The 19763-nt window shown below is 41.6% G+C and overlaps 1 protein-coding gene across 2 annotated transcripts in view; it reads right to left on the bottom strand.

The window, feature by feature from the left end:
• Positions 1-1110: 1110 nt before the first annotated feature.
• Positions 1111-19763, bottom strand: part of fgl1b (fibrinogen like 1B) — a 24519-nt gene continuing 5866 nt past the window's right edge. Inside the window, exons 2-8 of one of the 2 annotated variants that reach the window (XM_043692133.1) lie at positions 17356-17434; positions 15569-15776; positions 7327-7486; positions 5512-5609; positions 5308-5396; positions 4998-5188; positions 1111-2642 (exon numbers count right to left, since the gene is read on the bottom strand). In XM_043692133.1, the coding sequence (XP_043548068.1) occupies positions 2453-2642; positions 4998-5188; positions 5308-5396; positions 5512-5609; positions 7327-7486; positions 15569-15776; positions 17356-17415 (996 nt within the window). In that variant the 5' untranslated portion in view covers positions 17416-17434 and the 3' untranslated portion in view covers positions 1111-2452. The remainder of the gene's footprint in view (positions 2643-4997; positions 5189-5307; positions 5397-5511; positions 5610-7326; positions 7487-15568; positions 15777-17355; positions 17435-19763) is intronic. The other variant, XM_043692134.1, reaches the window with a different exon arrangement.

The raw sequence follows: 19763 nt of genomic DNA, 5'->3' as shown, positions 1-19763 counted from the left end.
ATTTACCCCTGACTCATGCACCTAAAACTATGCGCAATTTAACATGGCCAATTCACCAGACCTGCACATCTTTAGACTGTGGGGGGAAACCGGAGCACCTGGAGGAAACCCATGCAGACACAGGGAGAATGTGCAGTTTGGGTTTTAGCTTTTTGTAGAAATAGGTATATATTTATTACATGTAATCAATCTAATAGCTGACAGTCAAGGAAAGAATGGGGAAAATACAGAATGAACAGAAGCATTTGTTTATAAAGTTTACTTACTACTTTATTTTAATTGTACAGGGTTATCATTAAAGTCAAAGTTCTTATATTTGTATAGCTTTATTAAAGTAATATCACCTTTATTCCAGCAATTCAGCATGCAGGCTGAAATATGGTCCAACCAGAGGGATCAGAAGTAATTTTAATCTTATGGCACTCTAAGACTGAACACCATTTACCATTATACATGGATTAAAAAAACATGAAATTCCCAGACCTTTAGAAAAATAAAAACTTTCTTAATTAAACAATGTTAGTTTGCAAGAGTTTTCATTGTTTCAAGCTGGCATTTTATTATATTACATATTGGTTAAAGTATTGCCAGTTAGTCAACCACAAGAGGATATTCCCAAATGATCAGACAATTTCTATTTCTCTGATCCCGTATTTTCACAATGGTTTCAAAACAGTTCATGAATGTCAATGCTTTAAGGCTTATTAAATATAGCAATTAGTAGTAAACACAAACAGAAAGTGTGGGATAAACTCATCAGGTCATAGAGTCATGTAGCACTGAAGCAGACCCTTCAGCCCAACTCATCTGTGCCAACCAGGTTTCCAAAACGGAATTAGTCCCGTTTGCCAGCATTTGGCTCATATCCCTCTGCATCTTTCCTATCCATGTACCTTTTAAAAGTTGTAACTATACCAGCCTTTACCACTTCCTCTGGCAGCTTGTTCCATATAAGCATCATCCTCTGTTTGGAAAAGTTGCCCCTCAGGACCCCTTTAAATCTTTCCCCTCACAACTCTAGTTTTGGATACCCTTACCCTGGGGAAAAGACCTTGGGTATTTACCTTATCCTTGCCCCTTGTAATTTTGTAAACCTCCGTAAGGTCACCTCTTAGCCTGGCAGCATCAGTGAAGACAGAAACAGAGTTAACGGCTCAAGGTCAATATAACTTCTTCAGAACTGGGAGGACTTGAAACTTAACTCTCTCTTCATTGATGCTGCCAAACCTAATGAACGTATCCAGCATTTTGAGTTTGTATTTCAGATTTCCACCGTCCAAAATACTTTGCTTTTATTTAGGAACAAACATTATTTTCAGTGAAAAAGCTCATTTGAACATAATATCAACAATTTACTTTAAACCCCAAAGATATACTTTAAGGAAAAAAGAGGAAACAATAAACAAGTGCTCAGTATGAATTTAAATGCCACATTTTGTACAGCACGGTAACATATTCTTGAACAGCCTTTAGGAGATTTAAGCTCAGGATATTTAACAGCCCTGTTACATTTAATTTCTATTCAGAATAATCACACAGTTGCAAATCTAAGGGCTGGTCCATGCTGAGGCTGGGATGTATTGAGTAAGCTTCAGGCTACATTTAAATGCTAGCAGTGAGCTGTGGACGCAAAACGGGTCACTGACCGGGGATGGAGAAAATCCACCATCTCTTATTAGGTACTCGATGGTAGGTCAGCCCTGGGGGAGCAAAATCAAACTCACTCAGATCAAAAAGGTCTCCAGCCTATTGCCAATATTTTGCTGCCCCACTCCTGACATTGCCTTTGCTCCTCCAAAGCTGCTCTACTTTTCTCAATGCACAAAGGTTGAGCATTTCTGAGCAACCTGAGGCAGTTGTCTCCCACAGAAAGCTGTTGGTTCCAGTTTGTTACATATATTCAAGGGGAAACTGGATGTGGCTCTTGCAGCTAAAGAGATTAATGGGTATGGACACAAAGCAGTAACGAGATACTGAAATTGCATAATCAACCATGATCATATTGAATGGTGGTGCAGGCTAGAAGGGCCGATTGGCCTACCCCTACACTTATTTTCTGTTTTTTCTATAACCAGTGTAACCTTGTATTCCCATATTTAGCCTTCGCTAATTTCAGGAGACCAGAACTGCTCAACTGTTTACAGGGTCAGCTGTATATCAAATCAGACCTTGAATCAGTCCAACAAAATGGCCTGCTGCAAGTTAAGTATCCCACCCCTTCATTTTGTCATTATTTATGTCTTATGTGCAGATTGGAAATTTCACTAATTAAAATGGATGGACACGACTTGACATTTTGTCATTACAACTTGTCACAAAGATTAGGCATGACCCACTTAACAATGCTTTAATGTACAAAATACGAAAGTCAAACTGGATAATATTTCTCTCCTCTTTGGATAAAGTAACCTGATATTTGGTATTAAAGATGTAATTCCTTATCAAATGAATATTAGCCCAGTTTGCTCTCATAATCTCCACTTCCAGCACTTGGGAAATAGTAGAGTGGTCTGATTTTCATAACTGTGTTTTTCAAAGAGTACCACCAGCCTGTCCAGGTGAACCAGATAATTCCCTTATCATATTTTCCAGTGTAGTTGCCGTGTCGATAGTATTTTCCATTAAGGTTGGCTGCATGACACCTTTGATTTTGGGTAAAAATGAGAGATATGGATATTATTAAAAAGTTGTGGAGAGACAGGGATATCACAGATTTAATCAAACAAACAAGTTTGACAAGAAATTTATCTTGGTTAGTGACCAAAAATAGATGAAATTGGCTTGGTCACCTGTCAAACTCAGCACCTGATATTTAATCCTAGTCACTGGTTAATGGACAGACAATTCTGTGTCACTATGCTGGATGAATTTTTAGCCCCTTAAATGTCTATAGAATGTGATAAATTCAAAGTCCACTTCCCTTTACAATTATTTCTTTAAGATTTCTGCTCTCTCAAAATCTAGAATTTAATCTATTTCCCCCTCCTTCTCAAAAGTGGTCAGAATTCATGTTTGAAAATATTTTTTTGTTTAATCCTTGAACACAGCAATATCTGTATGAGAAAAAGTGAGAAAAGATCTGTGATGAGTAGCATTTTCCACGCACATTTAGAATTAAGCAAACAAAAACTGAAATTTGCTGGAGAAACTTGGCAAGTCTGGCAGCATCTGTGGAGAGAAAGCAGAGTTAACATTTCAAGACCTACTTCAGAACTGTACCCACAATTTTTTGTTTTATTCTGGAATTAAGCAAATCTGCTCAGTTGGATACTTTCTCTTGCTTCCAGAAAGCACTTTATGCCCAATATTGCAGGCATAGGTGTGTGTGTCTCATGTCAATTCAAAATTAATGATCACTTGGAATGTGGAAGTTAATTGATGAAATATGAATACCTTTGAGATACACACAAAACATGAAGTGATTGAGATTAGCCAACCACACTATATTTGAGACTTCTGCATCCTATGAAAAATAAGACGTTCATCACTTTTGTTTGAGATGCATTTAAACCTTTGTCACAAATTTTAGCAGATTGTCTCCCAATGTTTCCAGCTTAAATGAATAAAAATTAATTCAAACAAATTGAATTGGTCTCTAATGCGCAACACTGAAATAGATAGCAGATATCTATTTTTATTTTTTTCTTCAGTATCATCGAGTTATCATTTAAGCTAGTGCCATGACTTTTTGGTAAATTTATTTTCAAGCAATTTTGATATTGTTTGTCCTCTGCAATTTCAAAATTATAATGTTTCTTTGTTACTGGGTCTGCCAAAACAGGATAGTTCATTTAAGATTTTGTTCACTAAACAAAGGCAGCCTATGATAACAAGTTATTTACATTTAATTTAATGTGAATGTTGTGCATGCCTTATCTAGGTGTCAGTAGTCTGTTACTCAGTCATGTCTGCAACCGTGTACTTTCACCACTAGGTAGAGCTGCATATGCTCTAGATCCCTATTGCTATACCTGCAGAACCTCTAATACATGCAGAGGGTTATCTGCATAATCTCAGCTTTGTCTGTTTTTTTTTTAACATGGTATGTGGTTAGGACATGGAGTGTCCTCCCCAAACTATAGAAAGCCAGGATTTTGAAATTGTTTTTAAAAGGGAAATGGATTTCATTACAATAATTTAGAAGTTAGAGGAGAACATTAACAATTGGAACTAAGTTGCCAACTCTTGCAGGAAGTTGTTGCTGATGTGAGGGGCCGAATGATCTCTATCACTTTAATCACAAAAATTGCTATGATTTCATTGGACATTTGAAACAACTGCACAGAGACTGGTATCCCATTACCAAGTCACCCTTTATTTACATGTGAACTGTAATATGGACTGTGATTCATCAGTTGAGAGTGTTGGGCTGGAAACACACAGTAAGTCAAGCAGCATCCAAGAAGCAGGAAAATCAATGTTTCGGGCAAAAACCCTTCATCAGGCTGCGTGACTAGTCCTTAGACTGAGGAGAACTTTTGAATCTCCTGCTTATATCTGACAGGGCCCCCTGTTGGTCCAGATTAACAACCCCAATCGAGGATCTTATAGTCAATGAGATTCACCTGGCCCTGATTTCAATTACTACAACATTCCAACCATAATGGAGTCCTGTCTTCTCTAAGTGACCACACTTGTATAGTTTCAGCAGAGGTCTCTGGATAACTCTTTGAGCAGGACACTGGGTATAGAAAATGGAAATGCAGCATTGATGGTATAAAAGAACCTGTTTTGGGGTGGAGTTTGAAATAATAGATAGTATTGTGTGGAAAGCCATTATGCATGATCTGGTATATTTAATTTATTTCTGTTTGATATGGCCACTGGGTGTAAAGATGAAAACAAATGTGCCATAATTTTGTGTAGCAAATACAACTGACCTTTTCATTATTTGGGCAGAAAATCATATTGTCCAGCCATAACTATTCTTTTTAGCAAAGATTGTATATAAATACCTTAATACACATAATTTTGTTTAAATAAATGCAACTTCATACCTGTTAAACCACCAGCCACATTTAGTTTCTTGTGAGCAACTCCCCTGCAGGTATCTGTCATTATCCTGGTCTGGAGTACTGAACTGCATCCCATTGTGAGAGGCTGACCACTGAAACTCTGGCACCAGGCCACCAGACAATGCATCCCCTGCATTCCCATCATAAGCTCCAAATGTTAGCCTGTATTTATCCTGGTTTAAACAGCAAAACAAATGTTTAACAAAAATAGTACACTTTCTTTGCCACAACATATTAGTCTACTGAACTCAGAATTAAAATAATATCTCTAATAAGTTTCAACTTCTCTCACCTTTTCATCTGAGATGTTAAAATTTTCATAGGTAGCATACCTCTTATCTCCATTCCAGTCTGTGAGGTCAAACTTTACTAAATACTTTCCTGCAAAATATCAATTTCACAATTATTAACGTTTCTAAAAGCTTTTCTTCTTGGTGAATTATAACTGCATGTTAAGTAGGATGTTCCAATACTTCAAAGCTGAATGCATTTCTACCTGCAGCCAGAATTTGATGTATCTTTTCATTTCCGAGCCAATATTCATCCTTCCTCCCTTGAAATGATCCAAAGCCTGATTTATAATCATCCCAGCCTCTGAAGAAAGAATGAATAGCAAGTATGGTACAAATCACTTACATTTTGTTTGAGAACAAAACATTTCCATTCATTTTATATTCTAGTTACATGCTGTTTTAGGACATTTATGACAAAAACAATTCACATTTTTATAGCATCTTTAAAGAAATTAAATGTCCCAAGGCATCTCACAACAGCATGATAAAATAAGTTAAGACTCTGAGCAACCAAGGGAGATTTTAGACCAGCTGATCAAAATCTTGGTCAAAGAGTAGGTTATACAAAGTGACTTCAAGGAGTAAAGTGAGGTACAGAGGGATGTAGACAGCAAATTCCAGAACTTAGGGTTTGGGTAACTGAAGGCATGCCTACCAATGTGGGAATGATTCTAATGGGGAATGCACAGGAGAGCAGAATTGGAAATGCACAGATATCTTTAAGGAATGTAGGGATTGAGGGGAATACAGTACTGAGATCTGGAAAGGCAAAGATGTGGTTGGATTTGTAAACATGGATTAGAATTTTAAAATCAAAGGGTTCTCGTCTGGGAGCCAATGTAGATCAGTGAGCACAGGGCTGACAGTGGAATAGGATTTTCTGTAATTTAAAGCATGAGCATCAGAGATTTTGAAGACTATGTGTTTCTAGAGTGTAAAATGGAAGAGACTAAACAGGTGTGCACTGATACAGTAGAGTTTAGAAATAACAGCATTCAGATGTTCATTATACTCATTTACTTTGTTCTATGATTTCTATGACCTGAGAGGGCAAGTTGTCTTTATCAATCAAGTACTAATTGCTCTATGAAGATTTGTTTGTTAATTATAACATTAATAATATTTAGATGTTGTTACGTAAGTAGCATCTTACAGTTAACAAATTTCAATTCTCGAATTAAACGAGACATTAGTGGGCAATAAATGGCAGGACCTGTAGGATGATTGATATACAGAGCATATGTAAGTACATAGCTCTCTGAAAATGAGAACACAACTAGATAAAGCAGTGAAGAAGACATACAGCATGTTTGCATTCATTAGTTCTATGGCTTATACAGCCCTTACTTCAAAATGAGAATTCAAAATTGCGCGGATGAGCCCACATTCAAAATGCTTCCTGACCATTTAATATAAATGAGATGTTAAAAATTTTTTTTTTAAGTTAATGTATATACTTAGTGAAAGATCAGGTTAATTGAGAGGCAATGTTTATTTTTAACAAGGAACATTTCACAATCATTCTATCTTTCCAAACCACATTGATTCATAATTTTCTCTGTGGCCTACCTGTCTTGGTATTGAAACAAATAGCAGTGTTAAGTGCACAAGAGCTATATCACATGAAAACACAATAGCATTCAGCAGCGCAGATTGCCTGTACCACTACTACATTAATATTCATTACTTAAGCACTAATGGTTTTGAACATTGGAGTAGTGTACAAATTCCATAGATGTTAAATCCAAAACAACACCTTTTGTTTTACAATACATTTGGAGAGTGAAAATTGCAATACATTACCAAAGGGTTTCTGTTGGACTTCAATAATTATATTGTGCTTTTTTACTATTCAGAATACAGTTAGAAACACTTTAAAACCATGGGCACATGTTGTAACATTGCCCTGATTTTCTAGGCAGTGGGTAGGCTATCATAAAATGCAAAATCCCAGTCTCTGAAAGAGAGGAAGTAGAATGATTGCAATATGTGGCCTTACTGTTATTCAGATCATTTACCTGTTAAAATTCACTTTGCCGTTACTGCGACGTTGAATAACTGTCCATCCTCCACCATCTGACATATCACAGTATGCCAGAAATGGTTCAGTCATAGACTTTGGCTTGATTTGGTAAAACCCGCTTGTGGTTTTGCCACTGTTGTAAATATCTGAACAATCTGTGCAAAAGGGAACCTTGTATTATTATCAATTCATATAAAAATACAAATTGAAAAGCCATGCAAAACCAGACCTAAGTTTGGAAGTGTGTAGTAAGTGATATAATAAAATTAAGCAAGAGAACAGCAGAATGGATCCTGTTCCAACCATGGTTCCCAACAAAGACGCAAGTAATATACTCTTGTATATGGCATACGAGGGAACAGGGTTTGTGAAGCTGGAATATCAAGTATAACTAAAAGCAAAGATGCTGGAAATCTGAAAGAATCAGTGAATGCTGGAGAAACTCAGCAGGTCTGGCAACATTTAAATCTGAATTATTCTGAAGAAGGGGCATATTGGACTCAATGTTTTTTTTTCTCTCTCTTTCTACAGATACAGCCAGATCTGCTGAGTTTCTCCAGCATTTTCTGTGTTCATGCCAGATATGAAACTAGTGGAAGTGCATTGCTAAAGGAGATTCTCCAGCTTGCCAAATGGGTGCAGATGATTGAGAAGTATCTGTATCTGAAATTGCACCGCCTCTACCTGTGATGATTTTGGTTGACCTGAAGTATTGATATTTTTGGTCAGACACACCTCTGGAGCAATTGAAACTTGAACCCTGACCTTCTGGCCCAGAATTAGGGATACTATCACTGTGCCACAAGAACCCTGACCTAAAGTACTTTCAACACAGACTGATTCCATTCATGTGCTGGCAATTCAATGATCATTCAGCAAGTACATGGAATGAATATGTGACAAGTCACCACAGGTATAAAGACAGGTCACCACTCATATGTATAATTCTAAAAGTGCCTACTCTGCAGTCTTGCTTACACTCAGTTGGAGATAATGATGCTTAAATTCAACGTTGTTTTACGTGGAACAGGTGCACCAATGATAAACTTGTACTGCATTTGACTGTCACTAAATCCATTGGAGCATATCCTAATTTTACACTAGTTTGTTTTCGGCTTTACATGGGTATAATCACGTGGAATCATTTTTCTTTAGTTTACCTAAAGGCAGAGCCAAAGTAAGCAGGACTGGTCCTCCTGCATCCACATTAATATGGGTCTGCTGTCAGTGTGTGCTCTCTCACCTCTTTCTTATTGGCCTCGATTGCACCCCATCATGGGATGGGCAGGTTGCTTTTGAGGAAAGTTTAGACAGTCTAGGCTTTTATCTGCTGAAGATTAGGAGAGCAAGGGGTGACTTGAATGAGGATTATAAGATCCTGAGGGATTTTGACAGGTTGTGGAAAAGCTATTTCCTCTTGTGGACAATCTAGAACTAAGGGTCTCTGTTTCAAAATAAGGAAGACAGAGATGAGGAGAAATATTTTCTCTTCAGATGGTGGTGAATCTTTGGAATTCACTTCCTTGAATGATAGTGGAAGCAGCATCTTTGAATATATTAAGGGAGAGACAGATAGATTCTTGATTATCAAAGAAATGAAAGGTTATTGGGAGGTGAGTGGGAATGGGGAGGAGTCAGATCAGCTATACGTCTATTAATTGGCAGCATAGGCTTGAGGGGCTGAATGGCCTACATCTGATCCCAATTCAAATGCATCACCCACAGGCTAGTTCAGTATTCAAGTTGCTCGAGATTTGAAAGCCTCATGCTACCTGCATAATGGTGCCCAATTGGTGCCTACGCCTCACAGGATTCATCCCAGAATGCAATGGTTGGATTTATAATTTATATTTTCAAATAATGTGACTGTTGTGAGATTTAGTTCATGGCTTTAAAGGTCATGTCATCATAGTCATGCCAGACTATAGGGCTGCTCTCTCATTACAGAAAGGTGACTGGGGTAGTTTAACCTGAGGGTCACCACATCTCAGGTGAAGGAGGGTTTGAGAAGAGAGTCCTTCATGGTTACCTCAGCCAGGGCAAGAATTGAACCCAACCTTTGGTGTCATTCTGCATTGTAAACCAGCCACGTTTCTTCTTCCAGAAGGTGCACAAAGAGAGCTCCATGCTCAGCAGCCTGAAGAAAGAAGATGGCTCGATAACGTCATCTCAGGCTGACGTCATGAGGATCACAGCAATGCTCTTCCAGCACCACTGATCCAGAATCTGGTTTCCAGCATCTGCAGTCATTGTTTTTACCCTGTCATGAGGATCAGCACATCCTTCTGTGTCAGTCTGTATGATGCGAAACCGACCGACAGCGCGGCCTCCCAGTCATTCCTGTCCTCTATCACGGAGGTCTTAGACGAAAGAACATGGGAGAGGCTGGACCAGCTGCTATCTCTGGACAAGCTGACCAAGGCCCTTGAGTCCTTCGAAAAGAATAAAACTCCCGGAAGCAACAGCTTACCAATCGAGCTCTATTCTGCTCGGTGGGACTTGATTGGCCAGGACCTGCTGGAGGTGTATGTCAGTATGCTTTGGGCAGGTACCATGAGTGAATCCATGAGTAAAGGCATCATCACTCTCATTTACAAGCGGAAGCGGGAGAGGGAGGAACTCAGAAACTGGAGACCAATCTCACTATTGAATGCGAATTACAAAATTCTGTCAAAGGTAATCAACAACCGGGTCAGGTCTGCTTTGGGGGTGGCGAGTCACCCTGACCAAACCTGTGCTGTACCGGGCAGGAAGATCGCTGAGAGTCTCGCACTCCTCAGGAATACGATCGCCTATGTGCAGGACAGAGTGTTGGACATCTGCCTGATCAGCCTGGATGAGGAGAAAGCCTTTGACAGGATATCACCACACGTATATGAGAGATGTTCTCTCCAAAATGGGCTTTGGGGAGGGAATCTGCAATTGGATCAGACTGCTGTACACCAACATTGTCAGTGCAGTCTCAATCAATGGGTGGGAATCAGATAGCTTCCCAGTCAGATCTGGAGTCAGGCAGGGCTGTCCTCTCTCTCCTTCCTTGTTTGTGTGCTGCATAGAGCCATTTGCCGAGTCCATCAGGAAGGATGCGAGCCTGAGAGGGATGACCAATCCTGGCAGCGGGGACCTGCAGGTTAAGGCCTCCCTGTACATGGATGACGTCGCCGTTTTCTGCTCGGATCCGCTGTCCGTGCGCAGACTCATGTGCATATGTGACCAGTTCGAACGGGCCTCGGGGACCAAGGTAAACCGAGGCAAGAGCAAGGCCATGCTCTTCGGGAACTGGGCCGACTAATCCTCGATCCCCTTCACCGTCAGGACTGACCACCTGAAGGTGCTGGGTATTTGGTTCGGGGGGCGCTGGGCGTGCGCCAAGACTTGGGAGGAGCGTATCAGCAAAGTGAGGCAGAAACTGGGCAGATGGAAGCTACGAATGCTCTCCATCGCGGGAACAAAACCTGGACATTAGGTGTGAGGCACTGTCATTGCTGTTATATGTGGCACAGGTCTGGCCTATTCCCAGAACCTGTGCCGCTGCAGTCACCCGGGCCATCTTCCAATTTATATGGAGATCAAAGATGGACCGGGTCCGAAGAGACTCGATGTATAAAGATCTGGGCATCAGGGGAAAAAATACACCCAATGCCACCCTCACCCTGATGGCCACCTTTGTGTGTGGCTGCATCAAGCTGTGCATGGATCCCCGGTACGCAAACACCAAGTGTCACTACATACTGAGGTTCTACCTGTCCCCGGTGTTGCGAAGGATGGGCCTGGCCTCGCTGCCGCGGAACGCTCCGAGTAGTTGGACTTTTCCGTACCACCTGTCCTTCATGGAGAAGTTTATGAAGAAAAACACCTTTGACCACAAGCCCATCAGGAAGTGGTCAGCACGTAGTGTCCTTACGACCCTTCGGGAAAAGGAGAGGGCGGATCCTATCAAGCGGTTCCCTGAGCAGACTGTCAAAGCCATTTGGCAGAATGCCTCATCGCCAGAATCTTCCAACAAGCACCAAGATATGACTTGGCTGGTGGTGAGAAGGGCTCTGCCTGTGAGATCCTTTATGCATGCCCGGACTCTCTCCCGCACCGCACGCTGCCCTCGAAGCGGCTGCAGAGGGGACGAGACTGTCACACACCTCCTTCTGGAATGTGCCTATGCAGAAGAAGTCTGGAGAGGAATGCAGTGGTGTTTGTTGAGGTTCGTCCCGAGCAGCGCCGTGACGCGGGACTCCGTGCTCTACGGTCTGTTCCCTGGGACACACACCGAGACAAACATCAACTGCGCCTGGAGGATCATCACCTCGGTGAAGGACACTCTCTGGGTGGTCCGAAACCTGTTGATCTTCCAGCTGAAGGAGTTGACCCCGACTGAGTGTTGCAGACTGGCACATTCCAAGGTCCAGGACTACATGTTGGGGGACGTGCTGAAGCTTGCAGCAGCTGCCGCCAAGGTGAGGTGGGGAAAGACCACCGTGTAACGTCTGTCTGCCTAAGCACAGGGATCCGACACAGTAAGGGGGCTCTGCTGACCCCCCAGTAAATACGTGGATTGTAATCATACAGACCTGTATATATGAATGATTAATCTGTCTCTGTATGCAAAGAAATGGAATGTTTACGTATGTATGGCATGACCAATTGTACAGATCATCAAAATATTTCATGAATAAAGTATATTTTTGAAATAAAAAAAATTGCAAACTAGCCATCCAGCCAACTGAACTAACCGACATAACCAGGAACTAAGCAAGATCTGTTAAGTAATCAATCAATTCGATGATATTGTCAAATAGTATTTCCAATATTTGGATCAATTAGAGTCATAGAGATGTACAACACGAAAATAGACCCTTTGGTCCAACTCATCCATGCCAACCAGATAATCTAGTCCCACCTGCCAGCACCTGGCCCGTATCCCTCCAAACCCTTCCCATTCATATACCCATCCAAATGCCTTTTAAATGTTGCAATTGTACCAGCCTCTACCACTTCCTCTGGCACCTCATTCCATACACGTACCATCCTCTGCGTGAAAAAGTTGCCCCTTAGGTCTCTTCTATATCTTTCTCCTCTCACCCTAAACCTATGCCCTCTAGTTCTGGACTCCCCCCCCCCCCCCCCCCCGCAGGGAAAAGACTTTGTCTATTTATCCTATCCATGCCCCTCATAATTTTGTAAACCTCTATAAGGTCACCCCTCAGCCTCCGACGCTCCAGGGAAAACAGCCCTAGCCTATTCAACTTCTCCCTATCGCTCAAACCCTCCAACCCTAGCAACATCCTTATAAATCTTTTCTGAACCCTTGGGAAGGTGGAGAATCACCCTACAATAAGAATCAACCAAAGTTTGCAGACTCATCATCATCAGCACCAAGAGCAATTAGGGAAATGGGCTGTAAATGCTGGCCACCCAGTGACACCCACCTCCCAAGACTGAATAAAACAAAATTGTGTGTGAGATTGTCATTGCCATTGAGATAAAGTTTTACTTTACACTGAATACATTGAAATTAGTCTTGTATAAGAAGGAAGAAGAACTCTAAATGACAGAACCAGCAAAGAGGTTACACAGGAGGATATGGTTATATCATTTCAATTGGGATAATTAGGAGTTTAAGAATAATCTCCAGGAGTTAAGGGCAGGATTTAATCTTGGCATTGAGGGGGTTGAATCAGCAGCAGTTGCAGAACCAGCAGGAGATCTACCCTGCCAATTCTGGGGGAGGCCCAATAGAGTTAGGTGCCAATCAATCAATCACTTAGCTAGCTGGTGTTGGGCCTTCACTCAGACTTTTGACCATCAGGGGCAGAAACGTTGCTCACTCAGAACCACCATTGCTGCCAAGGACATATAGTACCTAGAGAGGGGCCCAGTATTGCCATAAGACCCACATCACAGTCAAGTGAGGATTAGATGGAAGTCTTAAGAAAGAGCTGGGGACTGGTTCTCAGAGGGACACCTTTCTGAATCCGGTGCCCTCAATCATGTGACTATGAACAAGGGACACTACACCTTCAGCTCAAAATACCCCTCCAGGACCTAGGAGGTGACCAACAAAAAAGAAAATTATGAATGGGAGTTTTTTTTAAGCAGTTCCACACATGTCATTGCTTGTTAGTATAAAGATTACTGGTTCTGCATGGTGTTTATACCAGGTGAAAGTGTTGAAAGTGCCATGGGTTGATATGGAGGATGGCAATGGATAGAGGTATGGATAAGGTCTTTTGCCCTCGCCTTTCTACTTAGGGATAGTGAACCACTTAAAGATGCCCTCCAACGCATCTCGTCCACATCCTGCACCCCCACCCTCAGACCCCACCCCTCCAACCATAACAAGGACAGAACGCCCCTGGTGCTCACCTTCCACCCTACCAACCTTTGCATAAACCATATCATCCGCTGACATTTCCGCCACCTCCAAAAAGACCCCACCACCAGGGATATATTTCCCTCCCCACCCCTTTCCGCCTTCCGCAAAGACCGTTCCCTCCATGACTACGCCCCCCTACAACCCACCCTCCCCTCCTGGCAAGTTCCCCTGCCACCACAAGAACTGCAAAACCTGCGCCCTCACCTCCATCCAAGGCCCTAAAGAAGTCTTCCACATCCATCAAAGTTTTACCTGCACATCCACCAATATCATTTATTGTATCCATTGCTCCCGATGCGGTCTCCTCTACATTGGGGAGACTGGACACCGCCTAGCAGATCGCTTTAGGGAACATCTCCGGGACACCCGCACCAATCAACCACACCGCCCCATGGCCCAACATTTCAACTCCCCCTCCCCTCCCCCACTCACCCATTGTACTCTATGCTACTTTCTCCCCATCCCCACCCTCCTCTAGCTTATCTCTCCATGCTTCAGGCTCTCTGCCTTTATTCCTGATGAAGGGCTTTTGCCCGAAACGTCGATTTTATTGCTCCTTGGATGCTGCCTGAACTGCTGTGCTCTTCCAGCACCACTAATCCAGAATCTGGTTTCCAGCATCTGCAGTCATTGTTTTTACCTATTAAGAAGGTGGTCTGACTCCATGAAAATTGCATGAGTCTCAGAGATCTGAACTCCATACAACTCCACAACCACCATCCCCCCCTCCCCACTCAGTACCACCACCACCACCACAAAATGGAGTTGGTTGAGCCAGGAATACAGGGTGCACTCTCATCCTGCACCATCAAAAATTGAAGATCCAGGACTGGGTGATTTGTGGGTAGAATCCTAGACTGGATCCACTCTTCCACTTTAAATGTATCCTCACTCCATTCCAACACGGCTAGAGGCATGAAAACCCAGATCCGAAATCGAACTTCCAGTACAAGAGTACAATAGGAATGTATAAAATGATTATACCAGCTAGTTTTGATATTAACTGATTTCATTTTTGCTCTCTATATAAAATAAGTTGAAAGATAGCTATTGAAGGTAATTTAGCCCATAGTCAGTATGAGTGGCACATGTGGGATATGCTGTGGGTTTCACCTGTGATCCTATTAAAAGCTGACTTCTGCTTTGCTCATTTTGTATGGTGACATTTTCTGACTTTGTGTTCTGATATTTACAACACAGCAGGAGGCCATTTGGTCCATCATGTTCCTGCTGATCAACACAGATCTGATTACTTTTTGCCAGATTTGCTCAAAACATTGAGTCTCTTGGTGATGACCACATAAATTTCTTTACTGATTTGCATACTGGCAGTGAGCGGTAATATCCCATTGAACTAAATGCTTTACTATTATCGCAGAGGGTTTCCTCCGGGTGCTCCAGTTTCCTCCCACAGTCCAAAGATGCGCAGGTTAGGTGAATTGGCCATGCTAAATTGTCCATAGTGTTAGGTGCATTAGTCAGAGGAAAAGGTGTCTGGGTGGGTTACTCTTGAGAGGGTCGGTGTGGACTTGTTGGGACGAAGGCCTGTTTCACACTGTAGGGAATCTTATCTAATATAATCTAAGATATATCTTCCATAATGAATGACAGGTCTGTGCATATAAAACAGGAGATACCTGAAGCTTAGCAATGAAGGCTCTGAAAATGGTAACTTCACTTACAATTACTTCGTTTCCTACATCTTGTTCAATTCTTTCTATTAAGTTGCTAAAAAGTAACAAACATTCAAATGGAATGATTAATTTACTAAATATCACAAACAGCAAGTATTACAATCAGAGGAAACAGCTAACATTTCAAAGACTGTTTTTATATCAAACATGTTAACTTATATCGACATATTTACCATGGTGATATGCAAACTGGTGTGAAGTAATGGGTTGCAATGTTGTCCCTTGTTCATTCTTTTCTGCTGTTGTGCTTTTCTTTGTCCAGTGCTCGTTATATTCCCTCAAATGCTTTAGTTGCCATGTTCCAAGCAGGAACTGAGCCTGCAAATGTTGTAACTGCTGTTGAAGCTTGGAGACTTCAAACATACATGTCTCATCCTCCTGCTAAAATGAAAAACATAACCCTGAAGCAAATTCCACACACACAGTGCCAAAACTTGTCTTGTGTTTTGGGAGCCATTGCTGCAGCTGTTACCATATAATGTGTATTCAATGAATGTCGAAATTTTCTCCTGATATTAGGGGGAGAGGTGCAGTTCAAGGTGAACTTGAGTGGGCAGTAGCTGAGTACATGAAGAATGATTGTAAGTTGGTAGGATCCGTTGAAGTGGGTGAAGACTCAAAGGGGGCATTGACACTGGCTTAGGTCGAATAGAATTTTAGAGTACAGAACCAGCTTGGGTAATTCCTTCCAACCTATTGACATAAAATGAATTGGCAAAGGGAAGAAACTCACTGTCCTGCAGAAAATACATGTTCCAGGCCAAATTTCAAAAATCAAACCACAGATCTCAGAGGAAGGGTAGAAACATGATCCCGGTCCATGCCCCAACAAAACATGACCTCAATATAAAAATAAAAATAAAGCTCAGCGTCAGACTGCAATAGCCCAGATGATCTGCTGGCAGAACGGTCACCATTCTCATTGGGAATCTTTTCTACTAGATATAGTGCACAATTCACGATAATCGAGTGGTGCATCCTCCTTCGAGCATGTGGCTCTATAAATCCACTCCTCCATGTGCCTCTGGAGAAGCAGGAGTAGAAGGATCCACTGCACTCTCCCTTCTCTTAGGATTAAAACAGCAGCCCACTGAGAGTGCTGTAGACTGAGCTGGCCTCTTCATCCTCAGACTACAGCAACTAGCACAAGATCCTCTCTAGATCTTCATTTTAAAGGGGAAGTTCTTACAAATCACGACTCCCAAATATCAATGGAAACTGAGCACAAGCTATGGTCTTCAACTCCCTACAAAAGGCATAAAAGTAGTGATGATAAGAAGATTCTAATACAATTGTTATATTGCTTCCTGTTAATATTACCCAAATTCACAATTATTGCTAAGATTCCACATAATCCAGAACAGACAATTCAAGCCTAAGTACAAGGCTGAAGTCAGTAACATGGTGGAATACTGCTCACTTGGACTTATGTGAATGAGCTCCAACAGTGCTCAAGAAACTCTACTTTATACACAAAGCAGTCCATTTGATAGGCAGCCCAGTCACCACCTCAAGAACTCACTGTATCCACCATTGGCAGATATGGTTGCAGTTTGTATCACCTAAAATACTCACTGTGACAACTCCTGGAGTGTGCTTTGACAGAATCTCCACCACCTAGAAGGGCTAAGAAACAAGGTCTGTGGAAACACCACCAACTTCAGGACCCCCATCCAAGCCACATGATATTCTGATTTGTTGCATGTTTATTCCAGAAACCTGGACTCCCTATAGGTTAGCATTGCAGGAGTCAGTTCACCACATGAATTGCAATGGTTCAAGAAGAAAGGTCATTACTTCAGTGGTAATCAGGAACGCTCCTTGCAGCGATACGACAGTGATATTTACTTTGAAAATGGCTTACACCCTAACTCATTTGCAACTTCAAATTCCATTCAGAAAAAATAGAGAATTCAGACATGTTTAGAAAAGATTACATTTTGAATTTGGGCACACATACCAAAGCTCTGTGAGCTGCTAAACTTTGATCCAAGAAAAGTAAATAGACCAGTAGCATCATGGCTTCCAATGTTTTCTACCTGCAAAAAAACAAATTCATCTTAAAAAACATTGGTGTCACAAAAGAATCATAGAGTGACTTGCCCTCTATCTAACTTTTCATATTTTTCTACATTTGAAGAGACTCACTGGAATAGATTTTCAACTTAAGAACTGAAGGTAAAACTATATTTTTGAGAATTGAAGTTGCATTCGATTTACCTGAATCTCATGAAAATTGGGCAACCTCTGAAATAGATGATTAACCTGAAAGATCAACTTCAGTGAAATAATAAGTCTACATTATTGAGTGGTGTTTTGGTAACAATGTCAGGGCTTTCCTTTATCGGTCAGAGTATTGAGTACAGGAGTTGGGAGGTGATGTTGTGGCTGTACAGGACATTGGTTAGGCCACTGTTGGAATATTGTGTGCAATTCTGGTCTCCTTCCTAACGGAAAGATGTTGTGAAACTTGAAACGGTTCGGAAAAGATTTACAAGGATGTTGCCAGGGTTGGAGGATTTGAGCTGTAGGGAGAGGCTGAACAGGTTGGGGCTGTTTTCCCTGGAGCATTGGAGGCTGAGGGGTGACTTTATAGAGGTTTACAAAATTATGAGGAGCATGGATAGGATAAATAGACAAAGTCTTTTCCCTGGGTTGGGGGAGTCCAGAACTAGAGGGCATAGGTTTAGGGTGAGAGGGGAAAGATCTAAAAGGGACCTAAGGGGCAACTTTTTCACACAGAGGGTGGTACGTGTATGGAATGAGGTGCCAGAGGAAGTGGTGGAGGCTTATACAATTGCAACATTTAAAAGTCATTTGGATGGGTATATGAATAGGAGGGGTTTGAAGGGATGTGGGCCAGGTGTTGGCAGGTGGGATTAGATTGGGTTGGGATAACTGGTCGGCATAGACTAGTTGGACCAAAGGGTCTGTTTCCATGCTGTACATCTCTACGACTCTGTGACCACATAAACTTCACTCAATGAGTGGAATTTACTGTGCCACTGATGAAACTATGATCTACAAGGCATATTTTGTCCTGTTTTTTGTTTATGAAGAAAGATTGAGACAAAGGTGAGGAGCGCCCTGCTCCAAAGCCAATAAAGCAACCGGTTTGTGAGGCTTTGAGGTTATTTTTTACAGTTGGAACAATCGAAGTAGTCTGAATGGATTGGGTCAAACTCCCACAGAACCAGATTTTTTTTAGTGTTAGCATTCAGTAGCAGGTACCGGGGTGTTTAAGCTGAATGTGGAAGTTTTTATTCCTCTCTCTGTTACAGGTGTAAGCTGGGTCTCTCTTCCTGCTGCTAGAATTGCATGTGAGATAGTCTATTTTGCTGAATTTGCCTTTGCCAAGGGTGTGTTTATGAGATATTAGTATATTGGTAGCAGTAATGGTTTATATATATATCACATTTTATTCATTTCGATACTGTCACAATCGAACCAATTCTTTTCTTCCATTTTTATCTTGTCTGTATTTTAACTTTGTTGTATGACTAAAGTGTGTTTTGCTTCAAGCCTGGTAGTTTGACCAATCGACCTTACACTTGTCTTTAAAATAAGACAAAGTTTGGGTCTAGGCTGTCTTCTTAATATATTTTGAGGGAGTTTGGTCTCGTTCATAACAGGCCACTGAGAACCGGAAATGTAACTTTACCAACCAGGAGGTGAAATCCTAGCTCCCTGATGCTGAGTAGAGTTTAAGTGATTTAGTTAGCAGCATTTCAGTGGTAGGTCAGGACTCATGGTGCGCCAATGATAGGAACCACATTTCCATCCACTTGTATCCAAAACTCATTAAATAGCAATTTTTCCAAGTTACTTCCGATCTTAATGATTAAGTCAGTGGTGAATGGAAAACACATAACATCTTATTTAAGACATTTTAAAACAAAATTATCAGTTTTCAGGATGGGGCTTCACTGTCTGGACCAATATTTGGTGGAGTTGTGGATAGTGAGGAGGGCTCTTATCGGCTGCAAAGGGACTTGGATATGATGCAGAGCTGGGCTGAGGAGTGGCAGATGGAGTTCAACCCCGCCAAGTGTGAGGTTGTCCATTTTGGAAAGACAAATAAGAATGCGGAATACAGGGTTAACGGTAGGGTTCTTAGTGAGGTGGAGGAACAGAGGGATCTTGGAGTCTATGTTCATAGGTCTTTGAACTCAGGTGGATAGAGCTTGTAAGAAGGCCTATGGTGTATTAGCGTTCATTAGCAGAGGGATTGAATTCAAGAGTCGTGAAGTGATGTTGCAACTGTACAGGACTTTGGTTTGGCCACATTTGGAGTACTGTGTGCCGTTCTGGTCGCCTCACTTTAGGAAAGATGTGGAAGCTTTGGAGAGGGTGCAAAGAAGATTTACC

The sequence above is a fragment of the Chiloscyllium plagiosum genome, chromosome 6 (genome assembly GCF_004010195.1).
Source record: "Chiloscyllium plagiosum isolate BGI_BamShark_2017 chromosome 6, ASM401019v2, whole genome shotgun sequence".
In the NCBI taxonomy this organism is placed as follows: Eukaryota; Metazoa; Chordata; class Chondrichthyes; order Orectolobiformes; family Hemiscylliidae; genus Chiloscyllium; species Chiloscyllium plagiosum.
The sequence above is the reverse complement of the archived record's forward strand: the minus strand, read 5'-3'. Positions and strand labels throughout refer to the sequence as shown.